General features: G+C 53.6%; 1 protein-coding gene across 1 annotated transcript in view; it reads right to left on the reverse strand.

Annotated features, from left to right (window-relative positions):
* Window positions 1-727: 727 nt before the first annotated feature.
* The window catches only part of CAPN5 (calpain 5), a 51,539-nt gene continuing 38,133 nt past the window's right edge, over window positions 728-14,133 (reverse strand). The window contains exons 5-13 of the mRNA XM_087821644.1: window positions 11,644-11,836; window positions 10,575-10,768; window positions 9,876-9,953; window positions 8,070-8,265; window positions 7,272-7,394; window positions 5,878-6,074; window positions 4,896-5,011; window positions 4,194-4,330; window positions 728-3,287 (exon numbers count right to left, since the gene is read on the reverse strand). Coding sequence (XP_087677770.1) covers window positions 3,105-3,287; window positions 4,194-4,330; window positions 4,896-5,011; window positions 5,878-6,074; window positions 7,272-7,394; window positions 8,070-8,265; window positions 9,876-9,953; window positions 10,575-10,768; window positions 11,644-11,836 — 1,417 coding nt within the window. The 3' untranslated portion in view covers window positions 728-3,104. The remainder of the gene's footprint in view (window positions 3,288-4,193; window positions 4,331-4,895; window positions 5,012-5,877; window positions 6,075-7,271; window positions 7,395-8,069; window positions 8,266-9,875; window positions 9,954-10,574; window positions 10,769-11,643; window positions 11,837-14,133) is intronic.

Here is a 14,133-nt window from a genome sequence, read left to right on the forward strand (position 1 = left end):
TGCTCTGGTCTCCCCACATCCACCTGCACCTGCACAAGCCCATCTCCTCTGTCTGCGGCCCTTCACCCGGCTATTCCCTCCATCTGACGATTGGATCAGGGTTAGGCCTTCCTTCCCCCAGAGGCTCAAACAGCCCCAGTAACTCCCACACCACCTTGCTAGCAATTCTCTGTGAGACGCTTGTCCAGATCAGAGTACAGTGGTACCTCGGTTTTCAAATGCCTCGGTTGACGAACACTGCGGTTTAGGAAGGCTGTAAACCCGGAAGGAAATGCTTCGGTTTTCGAACCGAAATGCCTCAGAAGTCGAACATGCCCCATGGCTTCTGCTGAGTGCAAGATCCTGAGGCCCAGCTGTTGGCTGTTGGCCCCTCAGTTTTCGAATGTTTCAGAACTAGAACGGTCTCCAGAATGGATTACATTAGAAAACTGAGATACCACTGTATTTCTATTGGTTTTCCCACTAGTTTGTAGACTGCCCCAGAGCAGGGACTGTGGCTGGTCCCCTGCATGCCTAGTTCTTTGGGACAAGGCCAGCTAAGGGAGTAACTGAACGATGCCAGTGATGTCAGCTCACAGATGCAACGGGCAAGTAGCGGGGGTCCAGCCTCAGCTGTAACATCCGTTCTCCTTTACGTTGTCTCTGACCAGAGGACAGTCATCCGGGCCTGGGAAATAGCTCCTCCATTATCCTTAAACCCAGAGGGACAGACAGACACAGGAAGGTCTTTCTTGGATTATGGTAATGTTTATTCTGAGAACAGAACAGGTCTCCCCAACCCCACGGTGCGCCATAAAGGGAGTGAAGCCCAGATCAGGTGGTGTGAACCAGAGGCCCCACCCATCTGCAAAAGGGGACTGGGCCCCTGTGGACTGAAGGGTGCATCAGGCGCACAGAGCAATGTTCTCCCCACCCACCCTCCAGTCCCAGCCTGGAAGAACTCCAACTTCACCTGCCCTGTCCGCGGGACCTCCCAGGGACCAGAGACCTCCGCACATCCAGGATCCAGCCTGGCCCACCCAGAGGAGCAGGAAGTGCGGGAGGGTCCCCAGCCCTTTTTCCCTTATCTCTGGGCACACACCACCCTTGCCCCAGGCCACAGACCTGCCAGTTGGTCCTGATTCGTTCCAAGGCCCAGGTTGATGCGCCTGAGAAAAGACCCACATGTCTGTCCCAGAGGCCCCAAGCTGGCTTATCTGGCCCTTGCCTCTCCACCCCAACTCGGGAGTGTGCATTTGAAATAGACATTGAAAAGTGATTACATGAGTGTGTACAGTGTGCACGCATACAGACACATAGAGAAAGGGTGTGGTTTTGCCCTTCTTCAGCACTTGTTAGTAAGAGTGCTGGCAAACAGGAATCATTGGCCCCACTTTGCAGAAGGGGGAAATTGAGGCACAGGAGGTTTGAATGACTTGCTCCTGGTCATCCGTAGAGTCCCGGCCTCAGGCCCAGGTTCTCGAGAGGAAGGTGCAGTTTTTCCAAGAGTCCTCTTGTCCTCCTTGTCGTGCAGCTCCCGGCCCTCACATGGCCCAGGGCCACGACACAGGAGCAGAGCCGGCCATGGAGTGAGGCAGCAAAGTCAAGAATCCAGCCCCTCCAGCCAGGACACTGGCCCAAAGAGCCAGCTCTGGAACCGAAAATTCTTCTCCAAAGGAAGTCCCCCACAGCCCACGGGAATGCCTGTTCTTGATCCAGCGGAGCTTTTTAAATTTACATTGTCTGCTCTGGTGCCCAAGAAGGGCACAGAGAGGCCCGAAGCGGGTCACAGTGCCAACATGATTGGTGCCAACTTGTAAAACATCAAAGTACAAACCACCCTCTTCTTTATCTACCTCCAGACCTCGCCCGAGAAGGGGTGACATCTCCTGATCCCTCCCCAGGTGGAATCAAAATAAAATCAGAGGACCACAAGAAATGGCGTTTAAGAAGAGAAAAGGGGTTCCTTTTAAAACCCCTGGTTAAAATGGAGAGTTTTAAAACAGGAAGAATATAAAATGTTGAGGACTGAAAGGAACATTTTGGTCCGGGCAGCAAGAAGAGAGCTGTGGCCTCCTTGGCTGCATTTTGGGGGGAATGTTGGTGGAGAGCCTCTGGTCAGGTGATGGATTGTCCTATCTCCTGCCAAGCCCAGTGGGTGACCTGACCCTTGCAGGCCTGATACCAACCCCACAGAGCCCCTTCTCCCAGGAAAGCCCAGGTTTTGCAGCAAAGGGGGTCCTGAGAACATGGGCCTCCCCCTCGGGTCTACATGTCCTCTCTACCTGCCTGGTTCCTGGCCACCAAACTGGGCACACTCCTTCTGGCATCAGGGCAGTGGAGACGGGAAGACGCCCTTCTTTTCCATCACTGATGAAGCTTCTCCAGAGGCTGGGGATGAAATCAGAACATGGAGTGAGAAGGCAGCTGCAGCTCCTCTGGGCATCCGGGCATCTGCCTCAGAGGGCCTCAGAGCAGAGGTGAGGCCCAGCATCGACACCAGGTCTCCCAGAGCTGTGGGCAGGGGCCCCGCTCCACCTGGGGTCTCATGAGCATTGCTTATTCACTTGGCAAATCTCTGTTGAATAAATGAATGGGTGGGAGGGTGGATGGGATTCGAGAATGAACAAATGTCACCTGCATGTTTCCCAAATTCCAGCCTGAGCAGGAACCTAGCAAGAGCCAAGAGTCCTTTCAAGGTGGCTAGAAAACCAGGTTTAGTGACAGAGAAAATAATGCCTGGGACACTGGGGCAGGCACAGGGAAGGAGGGGCAAGAATGGGGCTTGGGGATGTAGCAGTTTGTGTGTAAACAATAACATCTTCTTGGCACTCTGTTGGCAGACAGCAGGGCCCTGGAAAAACATTTTCAACAGATAAGAGTCTCTTAGCAGTGGTAACAGTTGGGGTAAGGGGGGCTATTTTAAATCTCAGGCAAGAAGACCTCCATGAGAAAGGAATGCCTTGGATCCTCAGGATACTGAGGCCCAGAGAGGGGCAGTGACCTCCCAAGGTCACACAGCAAAAGCTGAGAAAAAGACCCGTGTCCTGGCTCCCAGGCTAGTCCCTGGTTGGGGACATGCAGACGGTAGTGAGAAATGTGGGGGCCAGGTAGGTGGAGAGGCATCAGAAAGCCGTGAGGGAGGTACTGCTGAGAACGTGCACAGCAATGGTTCCTGGCAGGTCGCTGGGCTGCTGGCTGTTTCGGTCTTGGAGGTGGAGTGTGTGCAGGGCCTGGAGGTCATCTGGGTGAGCCTTCAGGTGCACCTGGCCCAGAAACTCATCCTTCAGGATTCGGTGGTTCCAGATCTAGGAGGAGACAGAAGATTGTGGGGGGCCATCTCTAAGGATTGGTGGGGGGGGGGACTGGCAGTGGTGGCAGGGCCTTGAATCCCCTTCCTGCATTGCTTCTGCCTCACCATGAACCCTAGGCAAGGTTTGCCCCTCTGTCAAAGTTCCTTTCCACGTATAAAGTTAAGTCTGTTACTATTAGCTTTGCTGTTGACCTTGAAAAGTGATACACCCCCTGCACTGTGTTTCTCATCTTTAATATGAGGGTATCAATGGCCCCTAAGAGTCCTTCTGGCCCCCACATCCATGGGTCTGTGATTAGATCCGGTGTTAGGAAAACTTGGAAAACCTATAGTGCCTCCCCTGGGGTACCTAAGTGTTTATTTATGGATGGTTGCTCACCCAGAGGGATGCTGGCCTAGGCCCAGGGGACAGAGGGCTTCCCACTAATGAGCTCAGAATTGTTGTCCACTGGACACCCTGGCCTGAGAGGAAAAGGAAGCCCAGGCACAGGGACCTGGCTTTCTGACCCCTACCCTCAGGAAGCAACCACCTCACCACATGCCACCTCAATGCAACTTTTCCAGGTGAACCCACCTACAGGGGAATTTAGGGAACAACTCCCAAGGCTTTGGGGTAAAGTCAACAGAGATGGCAACTGTCCCTGGCCAGAAGACTGACCCTGCTGGGTCTCAGAGTCACATCAGCTAATCTAACTTACCCACCCTACAGAGGGGTCTCTGGGGCACCAGGAGGAGCAGGCAAGAGAATTCCCAAGGTCACGCTGTGTCAAGGACAGAGTAGGAACCAGAACCGAGCATTCCCAGGTCCCATCAAAGGCTCTGCCATTCCAGGCCTCGCCCCTCTGAGTGGGGAAGTGTCGGGCTAGGGGCACAGGAGTGGCCCCAGGACCAGTGGGCTCACCTGGACAGTGACCGGCTGGCCTGGCTTTCTGCGGTAGAAGATGCCTTTCACATTGTACTCGGGCGTCGAAGTACCCTTCTGCAAAGCTGAGCGGACTTTGTCCCCCTCACACTTGATGATCACGTAAGAGTTAACCCCTAGAGAGAGGGAGGGGGTGATGGGTGAGGGTGGGGGCTAGGGCAGGGACTGGATGGGGCAGATATCTGGGAGGTGAGGTCCCATCACCTGAGAAGCCTGGGCTCATGTATTCAAGAGAACACAGACCAGAGATAGGAGGGACACACTGGTAATCTCTAGCCTCCAGGCCTTTACCCATGTTGTTTCCCCTGTCCAGAGCATCCTTCTGCCCTACTCCATTTCACCAGGCTTCGTACCTTAACACCGCCTCAGCCTGGAGAAAGGCCACTCCCTTCAGGAAGCTCTCCCTGAGCCTCCCTCATAGCTGCCCATCCCTGTGCCTTATTGTCCCACCTCACTAGAAGCCTCCCAAGAGTAAGAGGCAGAGCGTTCCTCTCTATGCACCCAGCTTCATCCCAGGGCTGGGCCTGAGTGGACATCAGAAAAGGCTTGCTCATTCAGTGATCGAGAGCATAAGAGCTCTGGAGGCTGGGTGTCTGCAGCTGGGGGGGGGGGGGGGGGGACGACACATGGGAAAACCACCCTGGGGAGGAGAGTGGGAGGGCTTTCCTTGAATGAACGCACCTCTCAGGGAGTCTTTGAGACCAGCAGCCCCCAGGACATGCACCTGGGTCACTTGCTTAGGGTCGCCACACAGGTAGCTCCAGCAAGAGCGGGGCGGCTTATCCAGGCACAGCTCCCTGGTACAGGGCAGAGAAGAAAGGGGTGAGGTCACAGAGGGGGGTCAGGAAGATGGAAGGTGAGGGAGTTCAATAAGAGGGGGAGGGGAAGAGGAGCACTATTTAGTCCAGACATTGCTTGTCCTGGACAACCCCCTGGGCTTCCTGCTGCTCTATGCTCACCCAAGGGTGCCCCATCCTTCCCCAAGGGAAAAGCAATTTACTGAGCACCTACTGTGTGCCAAGCCCTCTGTTGGGATGTTAAAGGAATTATTTCTAATCTTTACAAAGCCCTGGAAGGTGGGTGACTATTATGCCCATTTTACAGATTAGAAAGCATCAGGCTCAGCAGGGAAGGGACTCGCCCACCCGCACAGCTGGTGGAGCCTAGGCTTGTGGGACCAAGGTCCACTGGTTCACCAAACTGTCTCCCAGGTGTAGGATGTGGGCTGCCTACTCAGGTGGGACAGTAGTGTGCACACCCCTGCAGGGACGAGATGGCTTTAGCAGTCCACCCAGCCCAACTCTACCACTGGTTGCAAGATCTTGGAAAATATCCCCAACCTCAATCCCCACCTCTGATCCATAAAACGGAGGGATCAGATCTCCTAGTCTGGGTTTGAGAAAAGCAAATGAGACAAGTGAAAGCGTCTTTGTAAACTGTGAAGTGCTATGCTCATATGAGAAGCTATTCCATTATGTGGCCGAGAGGAGCTGGCACAAGGGAGCAGGGGAAGGGAGAGGAGGGAGACAGGCATGGGGGAGGCTGGAGGCCTGGGCCCGACGCCTGGGCAGACACTGAGCATCTCTGGGCTCAGATTCCAGGCCAGCCTGGCGTGGACCTCAGCCTCACCCACCCACCCTGGCCCGAGCCAGGCCCGGCGCACCGGCAGTTGGAGGGCACGTCAGTGAAGACTCGGAGCAGGAACTCGCCAGTGTGGCCTGGCTCAAAGGTGGTGGGGATGATGACGTAGCGGCCCGCGCGCTGGTCCGTGCGCAGGAAGACGCTGCGGGAGTTGATGTAGATGGAGCTGGCGGCCCTGTGCTGCAGGCTGTGCATGCGGTACTGGCGGTTCTCCTCCACCTGCGGGCAGAGGCGGGCAGGTCACACGGAGGCGCCCAGCGCCACGCCACCCACATCCCACACCTCTCCCTCACCACGGTGCAGAAGGGTGATAGAATCCACTCACACGAAATGGCCAGAGCAGGCAAATCCACAGACAGAAAGAGATGAGTGTTTGCTAGGGCTGGGGTGGGGGTGCATGGGACTCGGTGTTGATGACTAAAGGGTGTGGGTTTTCTTCTTGGTGTGATGAAAATGTTCTAAAATTGATTGTGGCGATGGCTGCACAATTCTATGAATACATTAAAGTCACTGTACACTTTAAATGACTGGATTGTATGATATGTGTGGTATGTGAATTATATCTCAATAAAGCTTCTTAAAGGGGAGGGAGCAATAGGAATTCTCCTGATGACAACGTCTGTTGGGTTTCTAACCATCACAACAGAAGCAAGTATCACTACCTGCCCAGGTCTCAGCAGGTGTCCAGGAAGTGATATTGCCAGCTGGTAAGACATGCTGGCCAATTGCTGGAATAAGTGACGTGATAACCTACAGTCACATCAGTGAAAGTCAGACATGTCATGTCAAAGTCACAGCACATCAGCACACAATGAATGGACCACCACAATGATATGAACAAACTGTCATGACATGACCAAGCCTGTCAAATGCCAGGGACTCAATACGTGCCTCGCATATCCATGCGGTGTCATTAGGTTCTCGGCTCTGGCATGCTGACCCCCTAAGCTGAGTGTCATCACACACTGAGCTTCACAGTAGGTGGAAGGTACTTGGGTCCAAGCCAGGACAAGAGGCCACTGGTGAGCCTGCCTGGGTCTGCCCAAGATGCCTCCTCCCTGTGCCTAGCAAAGCCTCTAATTCAGAGGGACCCAGCACCCTGAGGGAGGGGGCAGCATGGGGCTCCCAGAGCCCAGCCCCACGCACCAATCCTCCCCTTCCCCAGACACCAAACAGTCCAGGCCTGTGGGTCTGGGACAGGAAGGAATCAGGCTGAGTGCTCCCCTGGGAGCCAATTCCAGGCAGACTGGGCCCTCTGTGGATATCGCAAACAGGGCCCATGCCACAGTAAGCCCATGGCATCAGCCATTGTGGTTAGGGTGGCAGGGATCAAGTCAGTGACCAAGATGTTCTTCCTTTGGTGCAGGCGGCCCAAACACCAGCTGCCTCACTCTCCTCGCCCAGAGCAGACCTCACCTTGTAGATGTCGAAGCCAATGGCCAGGTTTTCACCCTTGCCATCCTGACGCGTGGACTGCTTTGGCCGCTGCTGGAGAGAGATCAGCACTTCATCTTCTGCCTTCTTGACGTCAAAGATGTACTGCCAGTATGACGGAGGAAGAGAGACGCCACAGTGAGACCACGCTGATAATCGGCTTGCTGGCTCCCAGAAACTCAGCTCACAGCCAGGCCCCCGCTCAGCCGTGTGAGCTTGGGCAAGTCACATCACCTCTCTGAGACTCAGTCCCTCATCAGCAAGATGGGCCTAAAATGCCTACCCTGCATGAGGGGTGGGAGGACTTGATGAGATCATGTTTGCTCAGCTCAGAGAACGCACGCAGCTGGGGCTCCATAAAGACACACCAAGCACCGGGGCTAAGCAGTAGAAAGAGGCATGACCGAGGAGGCTGCAGGGGAGAGGTCCTGTGGAGGAGCCAGCCTGGCCATCCTCCTCCAGAAGGAGCAGCACTATGTGTGTGGAAACAAGAGGTCTGAGCCCCCAGTTCAGCCTCTAAATGTCCCAATAACTCTGGACAAGACACTCAGTCCTCAAAGCCTGTTTCCTCAGTTTTGCCATCTGTGGGTCAGATTGTGAGGTTGGGGACTACACGACCGCCCAGACATGCCACCCAACCCCCACCGTAGGGACGGGTGCGCTGGAGCCCAAAGAGGGCCGGGGGTATACCAGAGCCGAGGCAGGAGTCTGTGGCGGGACAGTGGAGAGGGTCCCCGCAGCTGCTCGAGGGGCAGGGTGGGGGTCCCCAAGAATGCTCACCTGTGGGTTCTGGAAGAAGGTGTCCTTGTGGTTGATGCAGCCCCCGCTGCGGTTCTGCCATGGGTCCTCGTGCTGCGTCCAGGCCCCACGCAGCTGGACTTCCTCCCACGTCTTGTGGATGCTCAGGTAAGACGTGTTGAGCAGGCGGCACTTGATGATGTCGGTGAAGTGCCGGCACAGGTCCTCGAAGGTCATCCTGGCATGGCAAGGGGCTGAGCCAGGCAGGTTCCCTAGCCAGCTGGCCCACCGTCTGCTTGTCCTGCATGCTCTGAACCACGGCTCACACAACAGTAAGCATGGACATGGAATCACACTAACCCTTCACATCTGTTTTGGCCTCAGTTTTCTGATTTGTAAATTGGGAATGGATCTAACAACACCTGCTCATTACACAGAGCTAGTGTAGAAATCAGCTAATGCAATAAAAGCATGTTGTACAACTCCCGGCAGAAAGAAGCAGTTGCAAAGTCTGGCTGTTACAAGTATTAATAGTATGAATAACTAATATATACGGCCCTCTACAGTTTATAAAGCATGTTTCCATCCATTATCCTCTACGGCTGTTGTGGGGCCTGAATAAACTGGTGGCGGGAACCCCTTGGTAAGCGTGCTGCAGTGGCCAGGATGTTGTAATGGTCACTGTGCACTGAATACAGCTCCAGGAGCCTGGGTGGGTCAGGGGAAAGTGCCTATCGCCCTTCAAGTAGGCACATATGAGAACATGCACATATATGCACTGTATGTGAACATATATGAGAAAGGCCTTAGGAAGAAGCCCCTTACACTAATGAGGAGTTTCTATTACTAAGTTTTAACTCAATTGAGCCCTGAGGCAGATTGGGCACAGTGGGATCTCACCCACAGGAGCCTAGACCAGGGGACCAGGGGCTCCCCTGACACCTGCAGGAGGGGTCATCACTGGGGTACCAAGGTCACTCTGGGCCTGCCTGGGGCCCTCACAGCATCCGCCACACACAAGGTGCCCAGTACCCCTCCAAGAAGTGGCTGAGACTCTGAATCAAATGTCCTGTTGAAGAATGACACTGAGCCTGGCACACAGTCAGGACTAAATGCAGGCTGAATGAATGCAGAAGTGAATGGATACAGGATGAATGACTGCAGGAATGAATGAATGCAAATGAATGAATGCAAGAGTGAGTGAATGCAGGAGTGAATGAATATAGAAGTGAATGAATGCAGGAATGAGAGAATGCAAGAATGAATGAATGCAAGGTGAATGAATGCAAGAATCATTGGGCTCTTTAGCAATGCTGCTGCCATCTTCTCAGTCCACCTCCACCCATGTGCCTCCCTAAACTTACTCTTCCAAATCCCAAGTGTGCACTCTTGCCTCTGGATTGGGTCTCTCTCCCTGACCACCAACGGCTCCTCTGCACCACTGGTCTCAGCTTAGGAGCCACCCCCCCAGCCCCATTAGGCCTCTCTTTTTCCCTATCTGCTCTGGGCAATCAGACTGTGAGCATGCCCCCTGCCCTCTGGTCGATCCCACCCTGCTGGCGTCCTGGCCAAGTTGAAGGGCTGCTGAAGGGCTCAGCCTGGGTGCCTGAGCAGCCAAGGGTCCTCTGAGGTGGGCAGAGGACACTGTGAAAATGAAAGGGCTGCCCAACTCATCTTTCAGAGCAGGAAAAAGTCTCAGGACAGCATGACTTGTCCAAGGCCACGCGGCAAGTTGAGGGTGTGGCATTTGCTAGAGCCCTGGCTCCTACCTCCCCTCAGAGACCCTGCCCAGCACACAGGAGGTCCTCCCTCAGCCTGGACCTCCACCCGGGGCAAGAGCACACTCACCAGAACTCGCCATCGTCCTGCACAGTCACACCCATCTTCTCCCGCTCGCTCTTGCTCACCTTCTGCCACTCTTCTGAGCTGGGGTGTGAGCATGTGGAAGGGAAAAGAGAGTAAGGGAGGGACCCCACCAGGGCCACTGTGGCAGGGACAAAGAGGATGAGGGATGTGCAGCACCAGGCCTCCCTCAGTGTGGGTGTGGTTCGGGCCCCTGGGGCCAGGCCCAGCCCCTCTCTAAGAAGCCTGTCTGCCCATTCCCACAGGTAACCATCACCATGCCAGGCCCTGGGGGTCAAGGGGCAAAGCTGCAAGGTAGGGGACAAGGGGGACAAGACCCTCAATGGAGGCACTCCTTTTACTGGGGGTCAGGTTTCAGTTCACCAAGCACAGAGAAGTCACCCCCATTCTCATTCCTGGTGGCCTCCCTCCCTGCTTTCCTCCCCTCTCACTCGCCAGACAGGTCTCTGTGTCCCCTACTGGAGTCAGCTCATCCCCACTTCCAGGCCTTTGCCCATGCTGATTCCACTCGCCCACTCTACAGTTTCCTAATGTCATCCAACCCCCAAATCCTTCAAGACCGAGCCCAGGTATCAACCTTCTCCAGGAAGCCCACCCTCGTCCTTGCCCGAGCCCTCAGACCAAGCCGCCCCCACCAATTGCCCTTGGTCTGCCCTGTGCCTGCATTCCCACCCCAGGCCTCACGTGTCGCTCCAGGGCCCGTTCCACTCTCGCTCGCCCCAGGGGTTGCGCAGGCGGATCATGTCCAGCTTCTCGGACTTGAAAAAGGCCAGCAGGCCATGGCCCAGGCGCACCTTGCGCACATCGGTGATGGCATAGGCGTGGCCTTTCACCAAGCCACAGGCCAAGCGGACCTCCATGTCTGCCGCTGTCACAGCCTGCGAGGGACAGGGTTGCTCAGAGATGCAGGGCCATGTCAGGCTCCAGCTGGAGCCAGGGGCCACAGCGCCCCCTGCAGATGGGGAGAGAATGGCAGCCCCACAGAAAGGGGGATCTGGATCCTCCGTGGTTAGGGACTGAGCTCTGCCATTCACAGCCCTTTACAAAGCTCCGCGGAGCAGCAGTGTGGAGTAAGACCCGGATCTGCAGTGGGGTTGGCCCGGCAGTGTGTTGGAGTCCACTAACACTGACTCAATTTTGCAAGGTGGATGTCAGACTGTTAGCTTGAAATCAACCATGATAGGAGTATTTACACCGTGGAAATCAGCAAATGCTACAAGTCAGGGCTTTTTATTTTTCCAGAGAGCCAGTTTATCAACATACCACTGGGTCAGCCAAACCTGGATTCAAGTTCTGCCTTCACTGAGCCCTAGATTTCCCAGCCGAAACATGAGCAGTCAATGAAATAAGACTCTTGAAGGACCCAGGCATGTGCCAGCAGGCAGCGGGGGCTCCCTCCCCTCTCCCAGTCACCTCATAGTCTGTGAGGCCTCAAACCTTGACTGAGGGACCCTCAGATGTACAGACAACATTCAGCCCAATATGAGGGGGCCAGAAAAGGGGGGTGTTGGTCAAACAGTGTGGGCAAGGCATTTCATTGTAGGGGGCTAAGGCAGGGGGCTTGGGGCTTGTGTTGCCCAGCACTGGGGAGGGGCTTGCACCCTCCAACTGCCCCCTTCCCCCATGAGGCTGAGGGTCTGGATTTACTAGCCAACCTGGGCAGGGGCTCTGCCTGTGACACCACAGCCACCTCCCACCTCTATTAAGGTTGATGAAGGGAGGGGTCACCTTGGGTCTGACTCTGGGTTTTTACCTTGATGGAGGCGCTGATGAGGCCTCCCCGGCTGTGCACCTTTAACACACGCTCAAAGAGTGCGTTTCTCTTGGCCTCATCGTTGGCAAAGTCACCCTCAGTCAGGTCGATGGGCTCGGAAACACCACCTGTAAAGTCCACCAGTGCATCCGCCGTGTTGCCTCCATCCAGGGCCTGGTAACAGCCTGCCAGCCTAGGGAGCAACGTGGAAAGAATTCCCAGCTCATGTTCCCCAGCTAGTCTAAATCCTCCACATTATAGGGGAGATTTTTGAGACTCAGAGAGAGTCAACCAAACTGCTATGGTCACACAGCAGAGCCAACATTTGTCCCACTGAGCCACACCACTTTATCACTCAAATTCCCCTTAGACTAAGCAGCCCCATCTTCAAAAATTAGCTGTCCAGAAGTCTATCAATTCTTTTCAAAAGCATTAAAAGCTCATATATCTTTTGATACATCAATTTTGGATGAGTAACATTATTTGTGATAATATAAAACAAGAAATCACCTAAATGTCTAAGAGGGAACTGGTTTTAAAAACTAACACTGCAGCTCTACTCAAGAGCACTCGGCAGTCATTGAGCAAAGCGTTGTGGAAGAGCTCCCGTGGCTGGGACATGGTAGGGCTGGCTCATTACATTTGAGAAAGCCATACAGCTGGGTTCTAATTATATTTAAATGCATTCATTTAAAAAATATTAAGCATCTATTATGTGCAACATACCAGGTATTAGGGGCACAGCTGTGGCTCCCTATTTAAATGTTAGGAAAAGGGTTGGGGTCCTAAAGGCAGAGCACTGAATGTGACTGTGAGAAGTGGAATAGGATATGCAACAAAATACTATTTATGTAAATTGAAAACAACAACACAGGTTTTGCAAGGTAAACTACAAACAAAAAAACACGCATCAAAGATGTTGAAAGAGCCCGGGCTAGTGGCTCAGTTGATTGGAGCATTGTCCCATGCACCAAAGGGTTGTGGGTTCGATTCCTGGTCAGGGCATATACCCGGGATGTGGGGTTGATCCCCAGTCGGGGTGCATATAGGAGGCAACTGATCGATGTTTCTCTTTCACATCGATGTTTCTCTCTCTTTCCTTCCTTTCTCTCTAAAATCAATAAAAACATATCCTCGGGTGAGAATTAAAATGAAAAGAAAAAGACTTGCCACTGGTGGGGAAAGGAGTGTGAGAGCAAAGGGAGGAAATGGAGACAGGAGTAGGCAGAGGTGGGGCTTGAGGGGACAGTGGTCACGGATGGTGTTCCTGAACACAGGAGGAGCCCGATGATCTCAGATGACCCAAAATAGGGAAGGAGAGAGGTGGGGCTGGAAGAATACGCCGGAGTACAGGACACTTTCGTTATCTTCTGCATGATTTTCCTTTATTTTCCGGATTCACTATAACAGACATGCATTCGTTTTACAATTTAAAAAGTAAATCAGTGAAAAAACAAGTGAACATAAATGGTGCAGCCACTGTGAAAAACAGGCTGGTGGTTACTCAAAACTGTAAACACAGAACCACACGGCCCAGAAGTTCACTGCCAGGTATATAGTCCAAACAGCAGAAAGCAGAGACTCAGGAAGATACCTGGACACTGGCGTTCACACGGCATCGTTCACAACAGCCAAAGGCGTGGGAACCACCTAGTGTCCGTCAACAGATGAACGAGTAAGCAAAACGCGCACATCCATGCGATGAAACGCTATGCGGCCACAAAGAGGAATGAAATCCTGCATGTGCTACATGGCTGCACCTTGGAAACATTATGCTAGCGTTAAAATATTATTTGACATTAAGCCAGGCGCGGAAGATCAAATACAGCGGTACCTCGGTTTTCAAACGTCTCCGTTGACGAACATTTTGGGTTACAAACGCTGTAAACACGGACATGCATGCTTCGGTTTCGAACACGCCTCGGAAGTCGAACATGCCCTGCGGCCTCCGCTGAGGGCAGGATCCCGAGGCCTGGCTGTTGGTCGTGGACCCCTCGGTTTTTGAACGTTTCAGAACTTGAACGGTCTCCGGAACAGATTACATTCGAAAACCAAGGGACCACTGTATTGGATTATTCCACTTATATGAGCTACCTGGTCTAGGCAGTTTATAGAGACAGAAAGCAGAACAGAGGCCCCCAGGGGCTGGGAGAAGAGTGCAAAGGGGAGGTGCTGTTGCGTGGGTGCAGATTTCAGGTGGGCATGAAAAGGCTGGGTACAGGTACTGGTGCTGGGTACATAGCACCGTGAATGTAGCAATGGCACTGAATCATACACTTAAAGGTGGTGAAAATGATAAATAACATATTTGACCACAATAAAAAATAAGATTGTTATTTAAAAACAAAACAAAACAAAAATGAGCAAGCCCACCGAATGGCTCTCGCAGGTGAGAGGAGAGGGGCCTGAACCAAGGACTGTGGGGACTTAGTGACCACCAGGGGGCAGGCTTTGCTTTCTTAGGATTAAACATGGTACTGGCTCACCGCT

The sequence above is a fragment of the Miniopterus natalensis genome, chromosome 11 (assembly GCF_054644295.1).
Source record: "Miniopterus natalensis isolate mMinNat1 chromosome 11, mMinNat1.hap1, whole genome shotgun sequence".
Lineage (NCBI taxonomy): Eukaryota > Metazoa > Chordata > Mammalia > Chiroptera > Miniopteridae > Miniopterus > Miniopterus natalensis.